Genomic DNA, 16049 nt, shown 5'->3' with positions numbered 1-16049 from the left:
CAGACTTAAGGGTGAATGGTCTAAATCACTCTTTGTCCATGCACTCGAGCGTTATTGACACTCTCCAGTACAGCAGGTGGCGCTATGGACTGGTTTAATCAGCGCTTCCAGAGATGCTGCTTCCCGTGTACTCTCCACACACAACAGGCCAGTGCCACGGATAACTATCATGGACAGGTTTTACATGTATTTCTGGATGGTATCAGAAAACAAACCCGTAGTGTCTGAAGGCGTATGAAATAGACGTAAAAAGTAGGTGTGTTTTATCCTCATCTAAACAAAGAACTGCTATCAATTCACTCTCATATCCACATTTTCTTTCGCTGTCTTGATTTTATTATTAGGACATGCGATGTGTGTAAATATGACACCCATACAAGCTCTACATAAATCTGTTCTTTGTTTTATTTTGCAGTACAGGGGGATTTATCGTGTTAAATAATGACTTTATGTTAGAAAATGATGTAAATAATGTATGTATGCATGTGTCTCTCTCTGTGTATGTATATTTGTGTGTGTGTGTGTGTGTGTGTGTGTGTGTGTATTTATATATATATATATTGCTTTTAATTATCTGTTTCTTGTCACTGTTGTTCTGTTTGTTCTATGGAAACTTCTGTCACTGAAACGAATTCCTCGTATGTGTAATAAAGCTCTTTCTGATTCTGACTTTACCACTTACAGTATTCACCTTAGTTACCATAACTTGCACTGTACAGTTGTTTCAACAATACAAGAATCAAACAAGATACTAGATTCTGAAAGCTTCTTACGTTGTTTGATAAGGTGATAATAAGGTGCTCCCATTATAATTCATAACAGATTTAATGTTGATTGTAGTAAATGCAGGATTTTGCTGGGAATGATTGTTACCCTAAAGTTACCCTGTTACCTCCTTTTCATTGCTGCCAAAGTTAAACATGGCTCCACCCTGACTAAAGTCTGTACTTCACGTCCGATTTTGTTTATTCCCTCATCTTAGTCATCTATTCTTCATTGGTCCTCAGGTCATGGATTTCCCGGGACATTTTGAGCAGATCTTCCAGCAGCTGAACCACCAGCGGCTGCATGGACAGCTGTGTGACTGCGTGATCACGGTTGGCAGCCGTCATTTCAAGGCCCACCGTGCCGTGCTGTCCGCCTGCAGTACGCATTTCCGAGCACTGTTTACTGCTGCTGAAGGAGACGCCAGTTCGAGGATGATCCATCTGGACTCAGAAGTGGTGACGGCTGAAGCGTTTGCTGCACTGATGGACATGATGTACACATCCACGCTGATGCTAGGAGAGAGTAACGTCATGGATGTCTTGCTGGCCGCTTCTCATCTGCATCTGAACACTGTGGTGAAAGCTTGTAAGCACTACCTTACAACTCGCACTCTACCCATGTCTCCCCCGGCAGACCGTGGTGGTCAGCATCACGCCGAGACGCAACAAGCAGTAGCTGCCAACTCTCATCTCCAGCGCTCATTTCTGCTGCAACAGCTCGGCCTGAGCCTGGTCAGTTCTGGGGGAACAGGGACCGGGAGGAGAACAGGTTCAGCATGCGCTAGCGGGTCGGTAGATCAGCATGGTTCTCATCCAACACGCCGTTTCCTGAAGCGCAAACAGCCCTTGTCCCTGATCGCTTCGGAACAGGGGAGGCCACGCCTCTCCTCGCAGGTGCAGGGGATTGTGGGGCAATCAGAGGGGCGTGTGGGTGGAGAGAAGCTTCTGTCTCCGGATTCACACTGTAAAATAGTGGATGAGGTCGTGGCTGGGGTTGATGGAGGTTTACTAGACCACGATGAGTATCGAAGGGGACTGACCCATGAAGACGTGCAGCTTCCCACTCAGTCAGATGGAGGGAGGGGAGCAGGACCGGAAAAAACGCTGCTGTTGCCGCGTAAAGAGGAATACCCGGATACGAGCCATCACCATAGCGAAGGGATGAAGATAAAGAATGGAGGTGAGGAAGAAGAAGAGCAGCAGCAGCACATGCAGGTCGTGGTCAAGGCTGAGCCAATGAGTTCACCCGAGGCTGTCGATGAGACTAGTGATGTCACGAGTGACCAGGTAATTGTTTTTGAGATTAAGCTAGTGGGACTGTAACGGATCTATTTTTTTACTGATTTGTGAGTGTTTAGTTAGTATTTTGCTACCTAAATTGTCCCAAACTGCGTGCCTCTCTATTTTGGAAAAGTAGAATTAGATTTATGTCAATTTTCAAGAGGCAATGCTGTGTTAATGATCATAATCAAGATTTTCTCTTTTTTATTTATTGATTGCTATTTTCATTTTTATGTTAAAAACATGTACACTACCGTTCAAAAGTTTGATTTTCTTTCTTCTTATTCTGCAAGGAGACCAAAAGTCACAGTAAAGACCTTTACATTGCTATTAAAAATATATATAAAAATGCTGTTCTTTTGAATTCTGTGCTTAATAAAGTATTCTGAAAAAGTCCTTAATTTTCCAAAATAATATTAAGAAGCGAAAAAAAGTGGTTTTAACGATAACATTCTCGAGCACCAAATCAATGTTTAGAATGATCTGACATTTATTTGAATAAAAAACATTTTAAAATATATTAAAAATGATGTTGAATTTTAATAATATTTCACAGTATTTCTGTTTTTGACTATTTCTGATTTAACCTAGTCTTGGTGAGCATAGAGACATCTTTTAAAAATGTTACAAAAATTTTACAGACCCAAACAAAAGAGCAAATTTTACAATATATTCAAGTTTTTTTGAATTCAGGTTTATTTGTATAGCGCTCTTTACAATACAAATCATTGCAAAGCAACTAATTTTACCAAAAATTAAGTTTCTACAATATTTACAATACATTTGTTGTTTAATTTCATTGCTGCTTCAAATATATTATTGAAACTATTATTAGTATTGCCAGTTTTAGAGATTTCAGCTTTTAGCCGTTCTACTAGAGTCGTAGAGTTACACACATTGCCTATGCAGAAATGAGTTGCATGGGAGTGTTACTAAGCTGGCAGAAAGGTAAACTCACTGGCATTGAAAAGGGGCTTTGTAAATACTCGATGTTCCCTCAGGTGGAGCCAGCTGGAGAAAAGCTGGAGCTGAGTCCGGAGGGCAGTGAGCGCAGCTACTCTGATCCCCAGCCCAGCTCTGAGCTGCTGATTAAAGGAAACAAGGGCTTAGGAGCACCAGAAGACAGAGGAAGAGGAGAGCAGCTCTCCTGCAGTGATGCTCTGGAGTCCTCCGGAGGATTGCATATTTCCAGTTTCCTCAGCACAAAGGCCTTTGCTGGCAGAGGGGCGTCATCTAACCTTGCTTATAGTGTTGACAATATTCCCAACACTACAACTGGAGAGTTTCAAGCAGACCACGATTCTGCTCGCTTCTTCCTCTCAAACGATTCCATCAGCACTTCATCTTCCTCTCTGCAGCTCTTTCCAGGCGATGCACAGGTCAGCTCTGACCTGCAGCCAGAGTCACTTCTTCTGCGGCCGCTGCATGATGGAACAGCATCATCCTCTTCATTAGCAACGTCCCGTGGTGGATCGGTGGACCAGCTCGCGCTTGAGTTCCAGCGAAACATTTTGGGAATACAGGCCTTCCCTCATTCATCCAGGGGTGGCGGTGGAGGGTGCCAAGCATACAGGCACATCGCTCCCAAAGGTGCTTCAATGCTTACAGACAGCCCTCAGCAATTTGCTGCCTCCTCATCCTCTTCCTCCTCAATGCTTCTCAATGGAGTAAACTTTGAGGGTTCCGTCCCCGCAGGTCAAAACGACGGCAGCTCAAACTTGAACCCGCTCCCCCGGTTGACAAGAGCCTCTGCAGATGTTCTGTCAAAATGTAAAAAGGCACTTTCCGAGCACAATGTGCTAGTGGTCGAAGGTGCAAGGAAGTACGCCTGCAAGATCTGCTGTAAGACGTTCCTCACTCTGACGGACTGCAAGAAACACATCCGAGTTCATACGGGAGAGCGGCCGTACGCCTGTCTGAAATGCGGCAAACGCTTTAGTCAGTCCAGTCACTTGTACAAGCACTCAAAAACAACCTGCTTACGATGGCAGAGCAGCGGTATGTCTAACGGCCTGCTCTAATTCAACACGATCGCAGGCACGAGCTCACTCCTCTTATTCTACTGAATGAGATGATCATCCACCTTTATAGTAGCTGTAGGAACTGTTTTAGGTGTTTCATGACTGTAGTATGTTGTTAACATGCCATTTTTGTTTTTTACTAAATGAAGGGATGGTTCACTCAGAGATGTTATACTAAACTTGACTTAAAGATAAAGTGTTTGCACATTCTTTTGGTTGTTGTTCATTCAGTAAACATCAGTGGGCGCCAGTGTTTTTTGTGGACAAATTCTTCAGAATACTTTCTTTTGTGTTCTGAAAGTAAGTCATACAGGTTTGGAACGACATGAGGGTGAGTAAATGATAACAGATTGTTCATGTTTGGGTGGACTGTCTGTTTAAGTTTCACTGTGAGGTGTTTTTAATTGAATACAGAGATAGAGATGTCTGCACGCAGATGTCAGAACATTAGTAGCCGAATCAAATGTTATGAGAATAGAAGCTTTGATGTCAGAATTGAACCTTCTTCGGCTGTGTAGCGTATCTATTTTAGCTACTAATGTTTTCTGTTTATTTTGATCTGAAGCTTCAAAAGGAGAGTTAAGAAAGGTTAAGAACCACTGCTTTAAGCTTTGTTCCAAAACCAAGCGAGCAGTCTGGCTGTTTACTGCCTATATAACTGAAACTTCACATTGGAAAATTTGGAAGGAACATAAGCAGTTGTTCTGCGTGCCACACATAGTGCTTATTTGTTGCTTTCACTTGTGAAACTTTTTGTGTTCCTCCAAGAAACCTATCATTTTATTAATAAGAAAATATCATTACTTACAGTTGATTGCAAAGGAGTTTGACACAAAATCCATTTCAATGAATGCTAATGGCAGCTTTTTTTGGGCATCCAAGTCTCAATCCGATCAAATTGTAAAATTAAATCTCAAAACTGCTTGCCACATAACGTTTCAAATCAGCAACAAAATCTGACCAACAAATGTTTTTTTTTTTTATTATACTCAAAAAGCTTATATTAAGGTTGTGTCTGGATACTGACTCTTTCTGTGGCAACCAGAGATCCTAACAGCCATTTTACCAATTGGCTCTTTTATTTAGAAGGTGGCACTTATTCCACCAAGTTTTTAATTGCACTCATAATAATTAGTTCACTTTCTCGTATGTCTAAAATATTTGGTTTGATGTTAGAATATTGCGAAGCTTACAGTGTGATTACACACTATTTTAGGGTAAATATTTTTTGATAAATATTTTTAATGAGTATTTTAAGTGTATTTATTATCATGCATTTTAAATCCCTTTTTCCCACTGAACTTGGCACAATGCATTCTAGCATTGCCTTCATTGTACGGGATATATGTGATGCTGCTTTATAATTTGGCCAGCACCAAATTCCTTATGGTTCAGTCTTCAAATCAAGAGAATGGCAATGATGCCTTAAATGTTACCTCGGTTGTCAGCTTGCAAGGTTTTGGCACACCGCTAATATGCAGATGAGTAGCCTAACAGAATCACTACTGTTACACCTTTACTGTTAGAAGTAGTAAAAATAAATATATATATTTCGGTTATAAGACAAATGTTGACCATATTTGGAAATACAGCAGAATTGACATTGTTACCTCAGTTTAACTAAACTAATAAACACTTTGTTTCTTGATTGTCAATTGACACCTAATGATTAAACACACCATGGTGTTTTCTATGGACCGTAATCATTCTGTCGGTATTCTGAAAATATGTATAATATATTCCCTTTTGCACAGAAGAGGTATATGTTTTTACTAAAGCACTGTGTATTTGTACCGGTTTCTGTTGTATTTGGATTTGCAGATAAAAGTCATAAACGAAGCACTGCATAGAAGGACATTCAGCCTGACATTCTCAGAGCGTCCTCTGTTTTTTTTTCTCAGTTAAAGCTTACATTGATGCCTCTGTGGCTGAAAATACAAAGTTCTGTCATTAAACTCTAGATGGCACAGACCAATAGTTCCCAACTCAATCTGATATAATCACATCATTCTACACATGGCACAGCTGATTGGTTCCTTTTCCAAACAGCAGCCAATGAGCTTGCTGCTCAGAATTCAAATACTTGGCTAGTTCTTCCTGTAGCAGGGGCAGAGCACTTCAGAAACCCTCCACCTTCCCCAGCTCCACCTGTATAGACCTGCTACTTTTCAAAATGCATTTTAAAAATAAACCGTGATTTGATGTAAATGAAAATAGATGTTCAGTCACTGTATTAGTGGTTATGGATACTGTTAGAGGTAATATAACAGTCTTGTCATATACTGTGTGATGTCTGAGTGTTGTCTTCTGTGATGTGTTTAATGATGTACTGAGAGTCAGAGTTCTTAAGTATTCAAATGAAGTGTAGCCGTTAAGATTTAGAAGCTGCTTTTATAAACCTTCCTACCTGTAAATAAGCTGTTACTGCAGAATTTTAGCGTTGTATTTATGTCATCTTTTATTTGATTGTAATAATGATTTTGCTTTTATGATAAATATTGTCCCTCTTTGAAATCTTGGTAAATTGGATGGACTTAAAGATCCTAAATATATATAAAATTATAACCTACCCCCTTATGAAAGACTATAAATTAATCCAAAATAAAATTAGAGACATATAAGTCTAATTTATGGTACTTTATTTAATTTTTGAGTGGTGTTGTTTAATTTGCATGAATGTTGACACTTGAGTGTTCATGAAAAAGTTGTGTTACAACACTCCTAATATGTGACCCTGGAACACAAAACCAGCTTTAAGTTGCTGGGGTATATTTGCACCAATAGCAAAAATAATAGCCATCGTATGGGTCAAGATTATTCATTTTTCTTTCATGCCAAAAATCATTAGTAAAGCAAAGATCATGTTCCATAAAGTTATTTTGTAAAATTCCTCCCGTGAATATATCAAAAATTCATTTTTGATTAGTAATATGCATTGCTAACAACTTCATTTAGACAACATTTTTTAAAGGTGATTTTCTCAGTATTTCGATTTTTTCTTTTTTGCACCATCAGATTACAGATTTCCAAATAGTTGTACGTCAGCCACATATTATCAGATCCTAACAAACCATACATCAATGGAAATCTTATTCAGATGATGTATAAATCTCAGTTTTGAAAAATTGACACTTATGGTTTTGTGGTCCAGGGTCACATATAATCAGCAAATATTCTGTGCATATCAGAAATCCAAAACATGTTTGAAACTCTCAATTTACTCATTAATTGTCAAACAGCAGTTGACCTTAAATGTAAGTGCATATGTGTTAAATGTAACTAATTATACAGGACTTTTTCTTTAAATGGCCTGAATCACAATGGAAGTAAAACCAACTGCCTTATTTGATTTTTTTAAATTGATGCTCAGATCTAGAGATACCATGTGAATGAATTAATGTGAGTCTGTGTAATGGCTATGAATCGCACATTGTTAGAGACATTGTCATTTTTTTCCACTGGCTTAAAGAAGAATTAAGTGAATAAAGTCATTAAGAATGCTATTCATTCAGTCTGTCTTTTCATCCATGTATTAATCTTATTTGAAAAGGGACGACTAAAAAGTTCCAAGCTGGCCACATATTTAAGGACTTGCATGGATCTCAGTAGTGTTTGCTCTTTGTAGATGATTGATCTCAGCCTGTGAACCTTGCCTGTGTGCTCACAAACACTGGGCTTTTGGTGTTACAACACAAACGTTGGTTCAGCATTGTTATTCTTTTAAAGGAATATTTCATCTAAAAAAGACAATTCTGTCACTATGCTATATGCCTTTTTTAAACCAAGCCACATTCCATGTAGTCCAGTTTGCTTCTCATTTGTTTGACATTTATGTTGTACTTTTGACATTTATAGACTCATTTTAAATATTTTTTGAATGGATGCAGGATATACGAGTTATTGGCCAATGATAGACTATAGGTATCGGTCAATATTTCATTATTAATTGTGATGCTCATTTTCTATATTTATGCAAAGCCATCAATTAACACAATAGATCAACACTTATGTTCAAAACCACTAATAATCAAAAACGCTGTTATAAGTCATCTTTAGCACAACTCAAAATGCATATCCATTTGTAACATTGAAAATGATTATTTTGTTAATTCAAAATTATAGACTGGCTCTTTATTGGTAATTGGCTTTAACATGTCAATACTTAATTTGTCTTTTTTTTTAGACAGTTGTGGTCACTATGAGCTGTTCTCGTATGGAAAATATCTGTGTGAAGATTTTTCAGATGTTCTCTGTGTCCCATAAAAAAAAAAAAAAAAATCTAAATTCTAATTTGGTGGTCCAGTTCTACAGCTTGAGTTCTTTAGGCATGGGTTCTCCTCTGAGTCCAGCCAGCAGGTTGTTGGCAGCAAGAGCAGACATGGAGTTCCGTGTCGTGTAGGAAGCACTGGCAATGTGGGGAAGAATCACTGCAAATTCAAACATGGAGACAGGTTTTTTTCAGGAAACACCTTCCAAATACTTTACTAAAATGCATGAATGCATGTGCATGCTTACCGCAGTTTTTGAGTGTGAAAAGAGGATGGTGTGTGGGCAGCGGTTCAGGGTTGGTGACGTCCAGCCCGGCTCCAGCGATCAGACCGGTGGACAGGGCTTCATACAGGTCCTCCTGATTAACCACACCTCCTCTTTACATTAAGAACACGAACAGAAACATGCAATGAAGTACCGAGAGTCACTAGTGTACTGTGGTTTATGTTCATTTGATGTTAATGGTATAAACAGTTTATAAACAGCCTTTTATATTTACAGCCTTTTTTTTTTTTTTTTTTTTGATATTTATATATACTGTAAGAAAAAATAAAAAGCTACAAGTAATTTTCTGCCAGGATGTTAACACAGTACATTGTGCCCAATTCTTACAGACTTTTCTTGGAGTGTAAGGCAGGGATGTGCAACTTCGGTCCTGGAGGGCCACTGTCCTGCAGAGTTTAGCTCCAACCATAAACAAATACTGGATATGTAGAAAGCTACAGGCAGGTGTGTTTGATTAAGGTTGAAGCTGAACTCTGCAGGACACCAGCCCTGTTAAAGGTGTATTAAACATGCACATTTGCCCTGCACCCTACACCCTATATAGAGATCATACTTTATGTGTCAAATGCTCAGTTTCAAGCGGTATTCACTGCAAGACAGAAACAGTGTGCTGAACCTTAGATTTATGTATAATGATTAGCTAATTTTGCTATATATATATATATATATATATATATATATATATATATATATATATATATTAATTTCATAAAACTTCACAAGATTCAAGTTTTGCAGCATTTTATTAATTTAGGTCAATGTGTCAGTATACTATTGTTCATTATTAATTCATAATGAAAATTGTGTTTTTGTTACTTAAAATCTAATATGAATACATAGGTTATAAATAGGTTTCAATTACATATTTTAAAAACTAATAAAAATAAACAACAATAAAAAAAATCTAATTAATAATATTAATATATACTAGAATGCTACATAAATAATGAAATAACAGTGGAAAGGATGTCTTAGTGCTACCTGCTTGTGTTGATGAAGATGGCGTTTTTCTTCATCTTGGAGAAGAGATTCCAATCGCAAATGCCATAAGTCTCTGGAGTCAGAGCACAGCATATGGCCAGGAAATCAGACTGTTTGGCCAACTCATCTAAAGAGACTAAAACACACACACACACACAGAGAGACACACGGTTCATTTTTTCGCTACCTTTCTGACTCCAACTGTCATGAAGGTTCTGTGAAGTTTTCTGAGATTTTCCCACCATATTCGGCCTCTATCATATTTGCGAGCTCAGGTCTCGGCGCCACATCTGTGTAGATGAACTTTTTCACCTTAAACGGCTTGAGACGCTCAGCAATAGCCACACCTACCCAGCACAGACACACATACTGTGAATTAATCCGACATATTATGATCCCCATCTAAAAAATGATTCAGAAATTATATAGTCATAAAACCATCCTACTCCTTACCAATCCTCCCCAGACCCAAGATGCCAACTGTGCTGTCTGCTAGTTCGTGACCACACAGCCATAAAGTTCTCCATGTTCCCCAGCCACCTCTAAACACAAGTATAAATCAGTATGCGTCAGTGCATGATTAACTAGCAAATGTGTAAGTTTTGATGGTTATTAGTACGTTTTAGCCTCATGTGTGGCCTCAATGAGTCTTCTGGACGTAGCGAGCAGCAGGGCAACTGTCAATTCAGCAACGGAATCAGTCAGAACATCCGGAGTATATCCTACACGGATTCCCCTGGAAAACACACAAGCCGAGTCATCAAGGCAGAGTTAAAGAAATTCACATCAAGATTTTACTCATGCAACTGACCGTTTCTTGAGCTCATCCAGAGAAAGATGATCAAAGCCCACTGACATAGTGCTGACGACTTTTAGATTTGGACCTGCATTATTGAGACATGCATTCATTACGTCACTGCGTTTGTCCTGATTGGTTTCACTGATCGTGCATCGCAAGCTAACCTGCAGCATTCAATAGCTGTGTGTCAATCTTCTCTGTGAGCACACACAGTATTCCTTCGCAACCTTTGACCTTTTTCAGCAGCTCCACTCGGGGCACAGGGTCATCAGAGTCCCACATCTCAAACTGCACCCTGGGATTGAGAACTTAATTAAACGAACATCTTGGATGAAATGGGAGTGAGTAAATTATTAGAAACATTTTGTTCTGGAAGTGAACTAATCCTTTAAATAGTGAGAGAAAGATGTGAAAAGAGCAGTTCAATGATTTACTTGTAAGTAGCAGTCCACAAACTTCCAAAACAGAAATGGCAAATCATCAAGAGACAGACTTTTTGGATTCCTTTAACCCTGAAAATGTTATTTTTTGTTTCTTTACTGTTTTCAAATCTGCATATAAATGAGTCTTCAGCTGAGCAGAAGTTAGAGTTTTCTACATGTTGATCAAGTCTTTCATTTAGAAAAAAATGAAACTTATGAAGGTCTTGGTTATTCATTACACATAATGAATTAAATAAAATTAACAATAAGGTCTGGTAATTCATTAACTAGTAGTGAGTAATATCTATTAACCTTTATAAATGTTAGTTAATAAAATTAGCTAAAAATTTTCAGTTCATGTCGGTTTACAGTGCATAATGTTAAAAGCTGCAATTTTAATCTGAAATGAAGTGTATTAATAAATGTTAAAGCTTAATAAATGCTATAGAAGTAAGCCAAAGTTCATTGATAATTAATGTATGTTAACTTATGTTACCAAGTTAAACCTTCCTGTAAAGTATAGGCTATTGCCACATGTTGTTTTGCTCCATCAATATAAATTTTACAGTACACTACATGTACTCACAGTGCAGCATACTTAAGAAAGTACTGGGTAATATAAGGGCACTAGTCTATAGGGGTATAGGGTCAGGTTTAGTACCTGCTTATTACCCATTTATTGTAATTAATAAAAAATGTATATAGTATAGCTATACATGCGGAACTGGACTGTAAAATAAAGTGCTACCCAATTTTTTAAGGTATTCCTTTTGCTTATAATCTTTACAGTAATAACAATTTTACGTTAAATAATAGATTTTGGGCAAATAAAAACCGTGGAACACATTTTACAAAAGTAGTTGGCGTTTAAATGGCTGTTTAAACCTACTGTCCGGATTTGCGGAGAATGTCCAGTCCGTCCGGAGGCACCTTGCGCGTCACATACACTTTCGGTAACGTGGACATCGCGCGATTAGATCCGGTGACGGTACACGGGGCGATTCTCTGCAGTCTCCCGAGCGCTGTTCTTGTGCACCACATTACGAGCATTATCAGTCAGTTCAGGGATCTGAAGCGACAGGGCTGTGTGTGGACAGTTTGGGGAGGAAACGAATGGGTGGTCGGTCTCTCCACACTACAACAGCCAGAGAGCACATGTCAGATAATATATGTGTTTTGTTTGTATATTTGCTTTTACATTCCAAAGTACCATAACTAATCACAACACACGGTACATGCGTCTCAAGTTCTGCTATCTGTGGTATTGATTTTGTTTCAGTCAATCATTAATCAGGGTCACAAGTAAATGTTTATTTTAATGAATGAAAAATATTAAAATGCACTTTAACCAATGTGGAAAAAAGCACGAATTTAAAACAAAATAATTGAATGCAAATAGAACAAAACATGCTTAACTTAACCTGTTTATATAAGAACTCATCAAAATAACAAAACACTAAATAAAAACTGTTCCAGTGATATAACCCCTGTCAGATGTGTTTCTGAATCCATAATTTGGAGTATTGTAGTTCAAGGATTTATATGCAACTGAGTCAGGAATGTGAATGAATGAAGGTTTCTGGTCAATGGTCGACAGGTCTCTGTCAGTACAAACAGACTTTTGTCCTTCTGACCGAACCAGACGGTCTTGTGCTGAAACACTGAGAATAAATAAAAGAACACCAGCTTATTGCACATCAAACATCCCCAAACTCTGTGAGTTAAACAGTTCAAAACACCCTCAGAGTAATGAGCTTCTGTAAATTATATATTGTATAAGCTTAATGTTTCAAATAATATTTTGTCAGAACACACAGCTATTTTTAAATGACAGAAATTATGGAGAAAGACGCTTTAGGAATTTATTATTGTGTACATTTTTTATTTTTATTGTTGAAAGTCAGTTTCTTACGCTTTCATCACATCAGTCAGTCATTTGTTATATTAAAATAACTTGTTCTGATAATACACCTCATGTATTAAAAACACAATCAGGTTTTACCCCAGACAAACAGCACTTAAACAATGATATAAAATAAATCCTAACGTTATACGAAGTGAATGTCAGCAAACGTTTATTCAGGGAGAACTGTACAAAATGTGCACCTTTGAGATCAAGCGCGTGACGTGACGTCATCACCGCTCGCATCATAAATAAAAGCGAAAGTAACTGTTCAGATTTGATTCATATTTGATATTTCGCCATTTATTATGTCGGAGTCGATTCTATACGTGGTATAAAGTGTTTATGACATAAATTAACGTGTAGTTATAGCTACTTGATAAAAAGGTGGAGGATGTTTTTTTTTAATGTTTTAAATGTTTTTTTTTAAATGATTCAAAGTGACTTTACAGGTGACTTACGCATTCTTTTTTTCACTGATGGATGAATTAGTTCTTTGATATGTGTTTGATATTTTTCATTTTTCATTGGTAATCACATTCACATAATTTCATTTGTGTTTCATTTTTTTAGCATTAGTATACGATTATCATTGTGTGTTTGATTTCCATCCAGAGTCAGTGGTTTAGATCAGATTCTTTATCATGGATGACACACAAACATACAGAGATGAAGATTTTTCTCAAGGATGCAGGTAGGGCTGTTTTGAATAAACAAATAAAATCACAGAAGATGATTTTCATTTTTGATGAAAAAAGATTTTTAAAGACCTTATGGTAAAGTGATCATCATCATAAAAGGATACATTTTAGTCGAAAAGATCAGAACCAGAGCCTAGCTGTGTGTCTATGAGGAGTGACAGGTCTATGGATCATATAATAGAGTTAAAGAGTGGAGATACACAGCCTGATCTCAGGTATAACATTTCCATTAAAATGTGATTCCATTAAAATGTTGTACTGAATGAAGATCTTAATCTTAAAAATCTTAAATTTCTCTTGAAAGTGATTGTTTAAGTGATAACTGTACATTTAGCTAAATATGTTGTTTCAAAGGATCCACTTTAATCACATCTTTCTTTTTTAAATAAAAAAATAAAATAAAATTTATGCATTTAGCAGACACTTTTATCCAAAGCGACTTACAGTGCATTCAGGCTTACAGTTTTTACCTAACATAGTTCAGTTCGTCAGAGGAGATCAGAACCAGAACCCAGGTGTGTGTCTATGAAGAGTACGAGGTCTGTGGATCACCCAGTACATTTTAAGAGTGGAGATACAACGCCTGATCACAGGTTGATTTGAAGACATTATACAGAATACAAAATAGACATTGTGCTTATATTAGCTCATGTAATAATGTGGTATTCATTTTACAGCCATGAAGTTCTCAACGCGTTTAGATCAAATCTGATAAAGTAGTTTCAATGTCTTTATGAAGTAGCAGCAAAGCAGGGAAACCCAACACTCCTGAATGAGATCTACACAGAGCTCTACATCACAGAGAGCAAGAGTGGAGAGATCAGTAGTGCACATGACGTGAGACAGATAGAGACAGAATCTAGGAGAACAGCAAAAGAGGACACATCAATCAAATGCAATGACATCATTAGACCTTTACCTGGACAAGGCAATGCCATCAGAACTGTGCTGACAAAGGGAGTCACTGGCATTGGAAAAACAGTCTCTGTGCAGAAGTTCATTGTTGACTGGGCTGAAGGGAAAGAGAATCAGGACGTCCAGCTCATATTTCCACTTCCTTTCAGAGAGATCAATCTGATGAAGGATAAAACACTCAGTCTTTCAGATCTTCTTCATATTTTTATCACTGAATCAAAAGAAATAGAAATATCCAGTGATAAATGTAAAGTGTTGTTCATCTTTGATGTTCTGGACAAGTGTCTTCTGTCTCTGGATTTTCAGAGCGATGCAAGGTTGTGTGATGTAAGTGAATCAGCCTCAGTGGACATTCTGCTGATGGGAATCTGCTTCCCTCTGCTCTCATCTGGATCACCTCCAGACTCTGAGTGTGTCCACCGAGTGACAGAGGTATGAGGCTTTAGTGATCCACAGAAGGAGGAATACTTCAGGAAGAGAATCAGTGATCAGAGTCTGGCCGATAGGATCATCTCACACCTGAAGTCATCAAGGAGCCACATCCCAGTCTTCTGCTGGATCTCAGTCACTGTTTTAGAGAAGATGTTGAGTGAAGCAGAGAGTGGACAGATTCCCAAGACTCTCACTCAAATGTACACACACTTCCTGATCCTTCAGACCAACATCAAACACGAGAAGGACTATGAGAAAAATGTGACGGATGAAGACATGATCCTCAAACTGGGGAAAGTGGCTTTTCAGCAACTTCTGAAAGGCAATGTGATCTTCTATGAGGAAGACCTGAGAGAGTGTGACATTGCTGTAACAGAAGCATTAGTTTACTCCGGATTGTGCTCTCAGATCTTCAGAGAGGATATTGGCTTGTATCAAGGGAAAGTCTTCTGCTTTGTTCATCTGAGCGTTGAGGAACATCTGGCTGCTCTATACATGCACCTTTCCTGTATAAACAACAACACAAATGTGTTTGATCCAAGCACCAAACAAAAACCACTATCTAAAGTTTTGAATTTGTTTAAGAATAATTCATTATCTGAGTTGCACGAGAGAGCTATGGAGGAGGCCGTGTAGAATAAAAACGGACACCTGGACCTTTTTCTGCAGTTCCTTCTGGGGCTGTCAGTGGAGTCTCATCAAAATCTCCTGCGAAGACTAATGACACAGACGAGAAGCAGCTCTGACAGCAATAAAAAAAACAGCTGTGTAACATAAAGAAGAAGATCAGGACCATTGACTCTCCAGGGAAATTCATCAATCTGTTCCACTGTCTGAATGAAGGTGACCATTCACTAGTGGAGGAAATACATCAGTATCCGAAATCTGGAACGATAAAGGGAGCCAAACTCTCTTCGTCTCAGTGGTCAGCTGTAGCCTTTGTGTTGCTGACATCAGAAAAGAAGCTGGGTGAGTTTGATATTAATAAGTTTGTTGAAGGAAACAATTAAACTGCTGCCTGTGATTAAAGAATCCAGATCAGTTCAGTAAGTATCATCGAGAACAATCAATTCAACCATTAAGAAAATCTAAACGTCCATGAATCTTCAATGCTGCAGATGTTGTGTGGTCAGTATTTTTTATGTGTTTCTATACAGTGACACTGTAAAAAAGACAGAGAAGTTGCATATGAATAAATAATTCAGGTTTAACAATTAATAAAAATGTTTTTCAATAGAAATAGAAAAGGAATTTAAATATTTTAATTGTGAAA

The 16049-nt window shown here is 37.8% G+C and overlaps 3 protein-coding genes across 4 annotated transcripts; 2 read left to right on the top strand and 1 right to left on the bottom strand.

Moving 5' to 3' along the window:
- Positions 1-96: 96 nt before the first annotated feature.
- LOC127961764 (zinc finger and BTB domain-containing protein 5) lies at positions 97-4279 on the top strand. Of its 2 annotated transcripts, none has more exons than XM_052561047.1 (3): positions 97-252; positions 1008-2054; positions 3050-4279. In XM_052561047.1, exons 2-3 carry the CDS (start codon positions 1011-1013, stop codon positions 4067-4069), a joined length of 2064 nt encoding a protein of 687 aa, XP_052417007.1. In that variant the 5' UTR covers positions 97-252; positions 1008-1010; the 3' UTR covers positions 4070-4279. The 2 variants fall into 2 exon arrangements, with proteins under 2 accessions (XP_052417007.1, XP_052417078.1); XM_052561118.1 differs by having other exon boundaries at positions 107-256.
- Positions 4280-6691: 2412 nt separating this feature from the next.
- On the bottom strand, positions 6692-11976 carry LOC127961884 (glyoxylate reductase/hydroxypyruvate reductase). Its single transcript, XM_052561224.1, has 9 exons — positions 11715-11976; positions 10568-10698; positions 10416-10488; positions 10224-10340; positions 10058-10146; positions 9847-9951; positions 9605-9740; positions 8585-8715; positions 6692-8496 (listed from the first exon to the last, which is right to left on the bottom strand). The coding sequence occupies exons 1-9, from the start codon at positions 11873-11875 to the stop codon at positions 8375-8377; spliced, it is 1065 nt and encodes a 354-aa protein (XP_052417184.1). The 5' UTR covers positions 11876-11976; the 3' UTR covers positions 6692-8374.
- Positions 11977-13938: 1962 nt separating this feature from the next.
- Positions 13939-16049, top strand: LOC127941525 (protein NLRC3-like). Its single transcript, XM_052536690.1, has 2 exons — positions 13939-14022; positions 14107-16049. The coding sequence occupies exon 2, from the start codon at positions 14927-14929 to the stop codon at positions 15410-15412; it is 486 nt and encodes a 161-aa protein (XP_052392650.1). The 5' UTR covers positions 13939-14022; positions 14107-14926; the 3' UTR covers positions 15413-16049.

This window comes from Carassius gibelio, chromosome A1 (assembly GCF_023724105.1).
Source record: "Carassius gibelio isolate Cgi1373 ecotype wild population from Czech Republic chromosome A1, carGib1.2-hapl.c, whole genome shotgun sequence".
Taxonomy (NCBI): Eukaryota; Metazoa; Chordata; class Actinopteri; order Cypriniformes; family Cyprinidae; genus Carassius; species Carassius gibelio.
The sequence above is the reverse complement of the archived record's forward strand: the minus strand, read 5'-3'. Positions and strand labels throughout refer to the sequence as shown.

Coding starts and splice junctions, on each gene's coding strand:
- LOC127961764 (XM_052561047.1), top strand. CDS start 1,011: ATGGATTTCCCGGGACATTTTGAGCAGATCTTCCAGCAGCTGAACCAC. Junction 2,055..3,049: donor GTGATGTCACGAGTGACCAG/GTAATTGTTTTT, acceptor ATGTTCCCTCAG/GTGGAGCCAGCTGGAGAAAA.
- LOC127961884 (XM_052561224.1), bottom strand. CDS start 11,875: ATGCTCGTAATGTGGTGCACAAGAACAGCGCTCGGGAGACTGCAGAGA. Junction 10,489..10,567: donor ACAGCTATTGAATGCTGCAG/GTTAGCTTGCGA, acceptor TCAATAATGCAG/GTCCAAATCTAAAAGTCGTC. Junction 9,952..10,057: donor CTTGGGTCTGGGGAGGATTG/GTAAGGAGTAGG, acceptor TGTGCTGGGTAG/GTGTGGCTATTGCTGAGCGT.
- LOC127941525 (XM_052536690.1), top strand. CDS start 14,927: ATGTTGAGTGAAGCAGAGAGTGGACAGATTCCCAAGACTCTCACTCAA.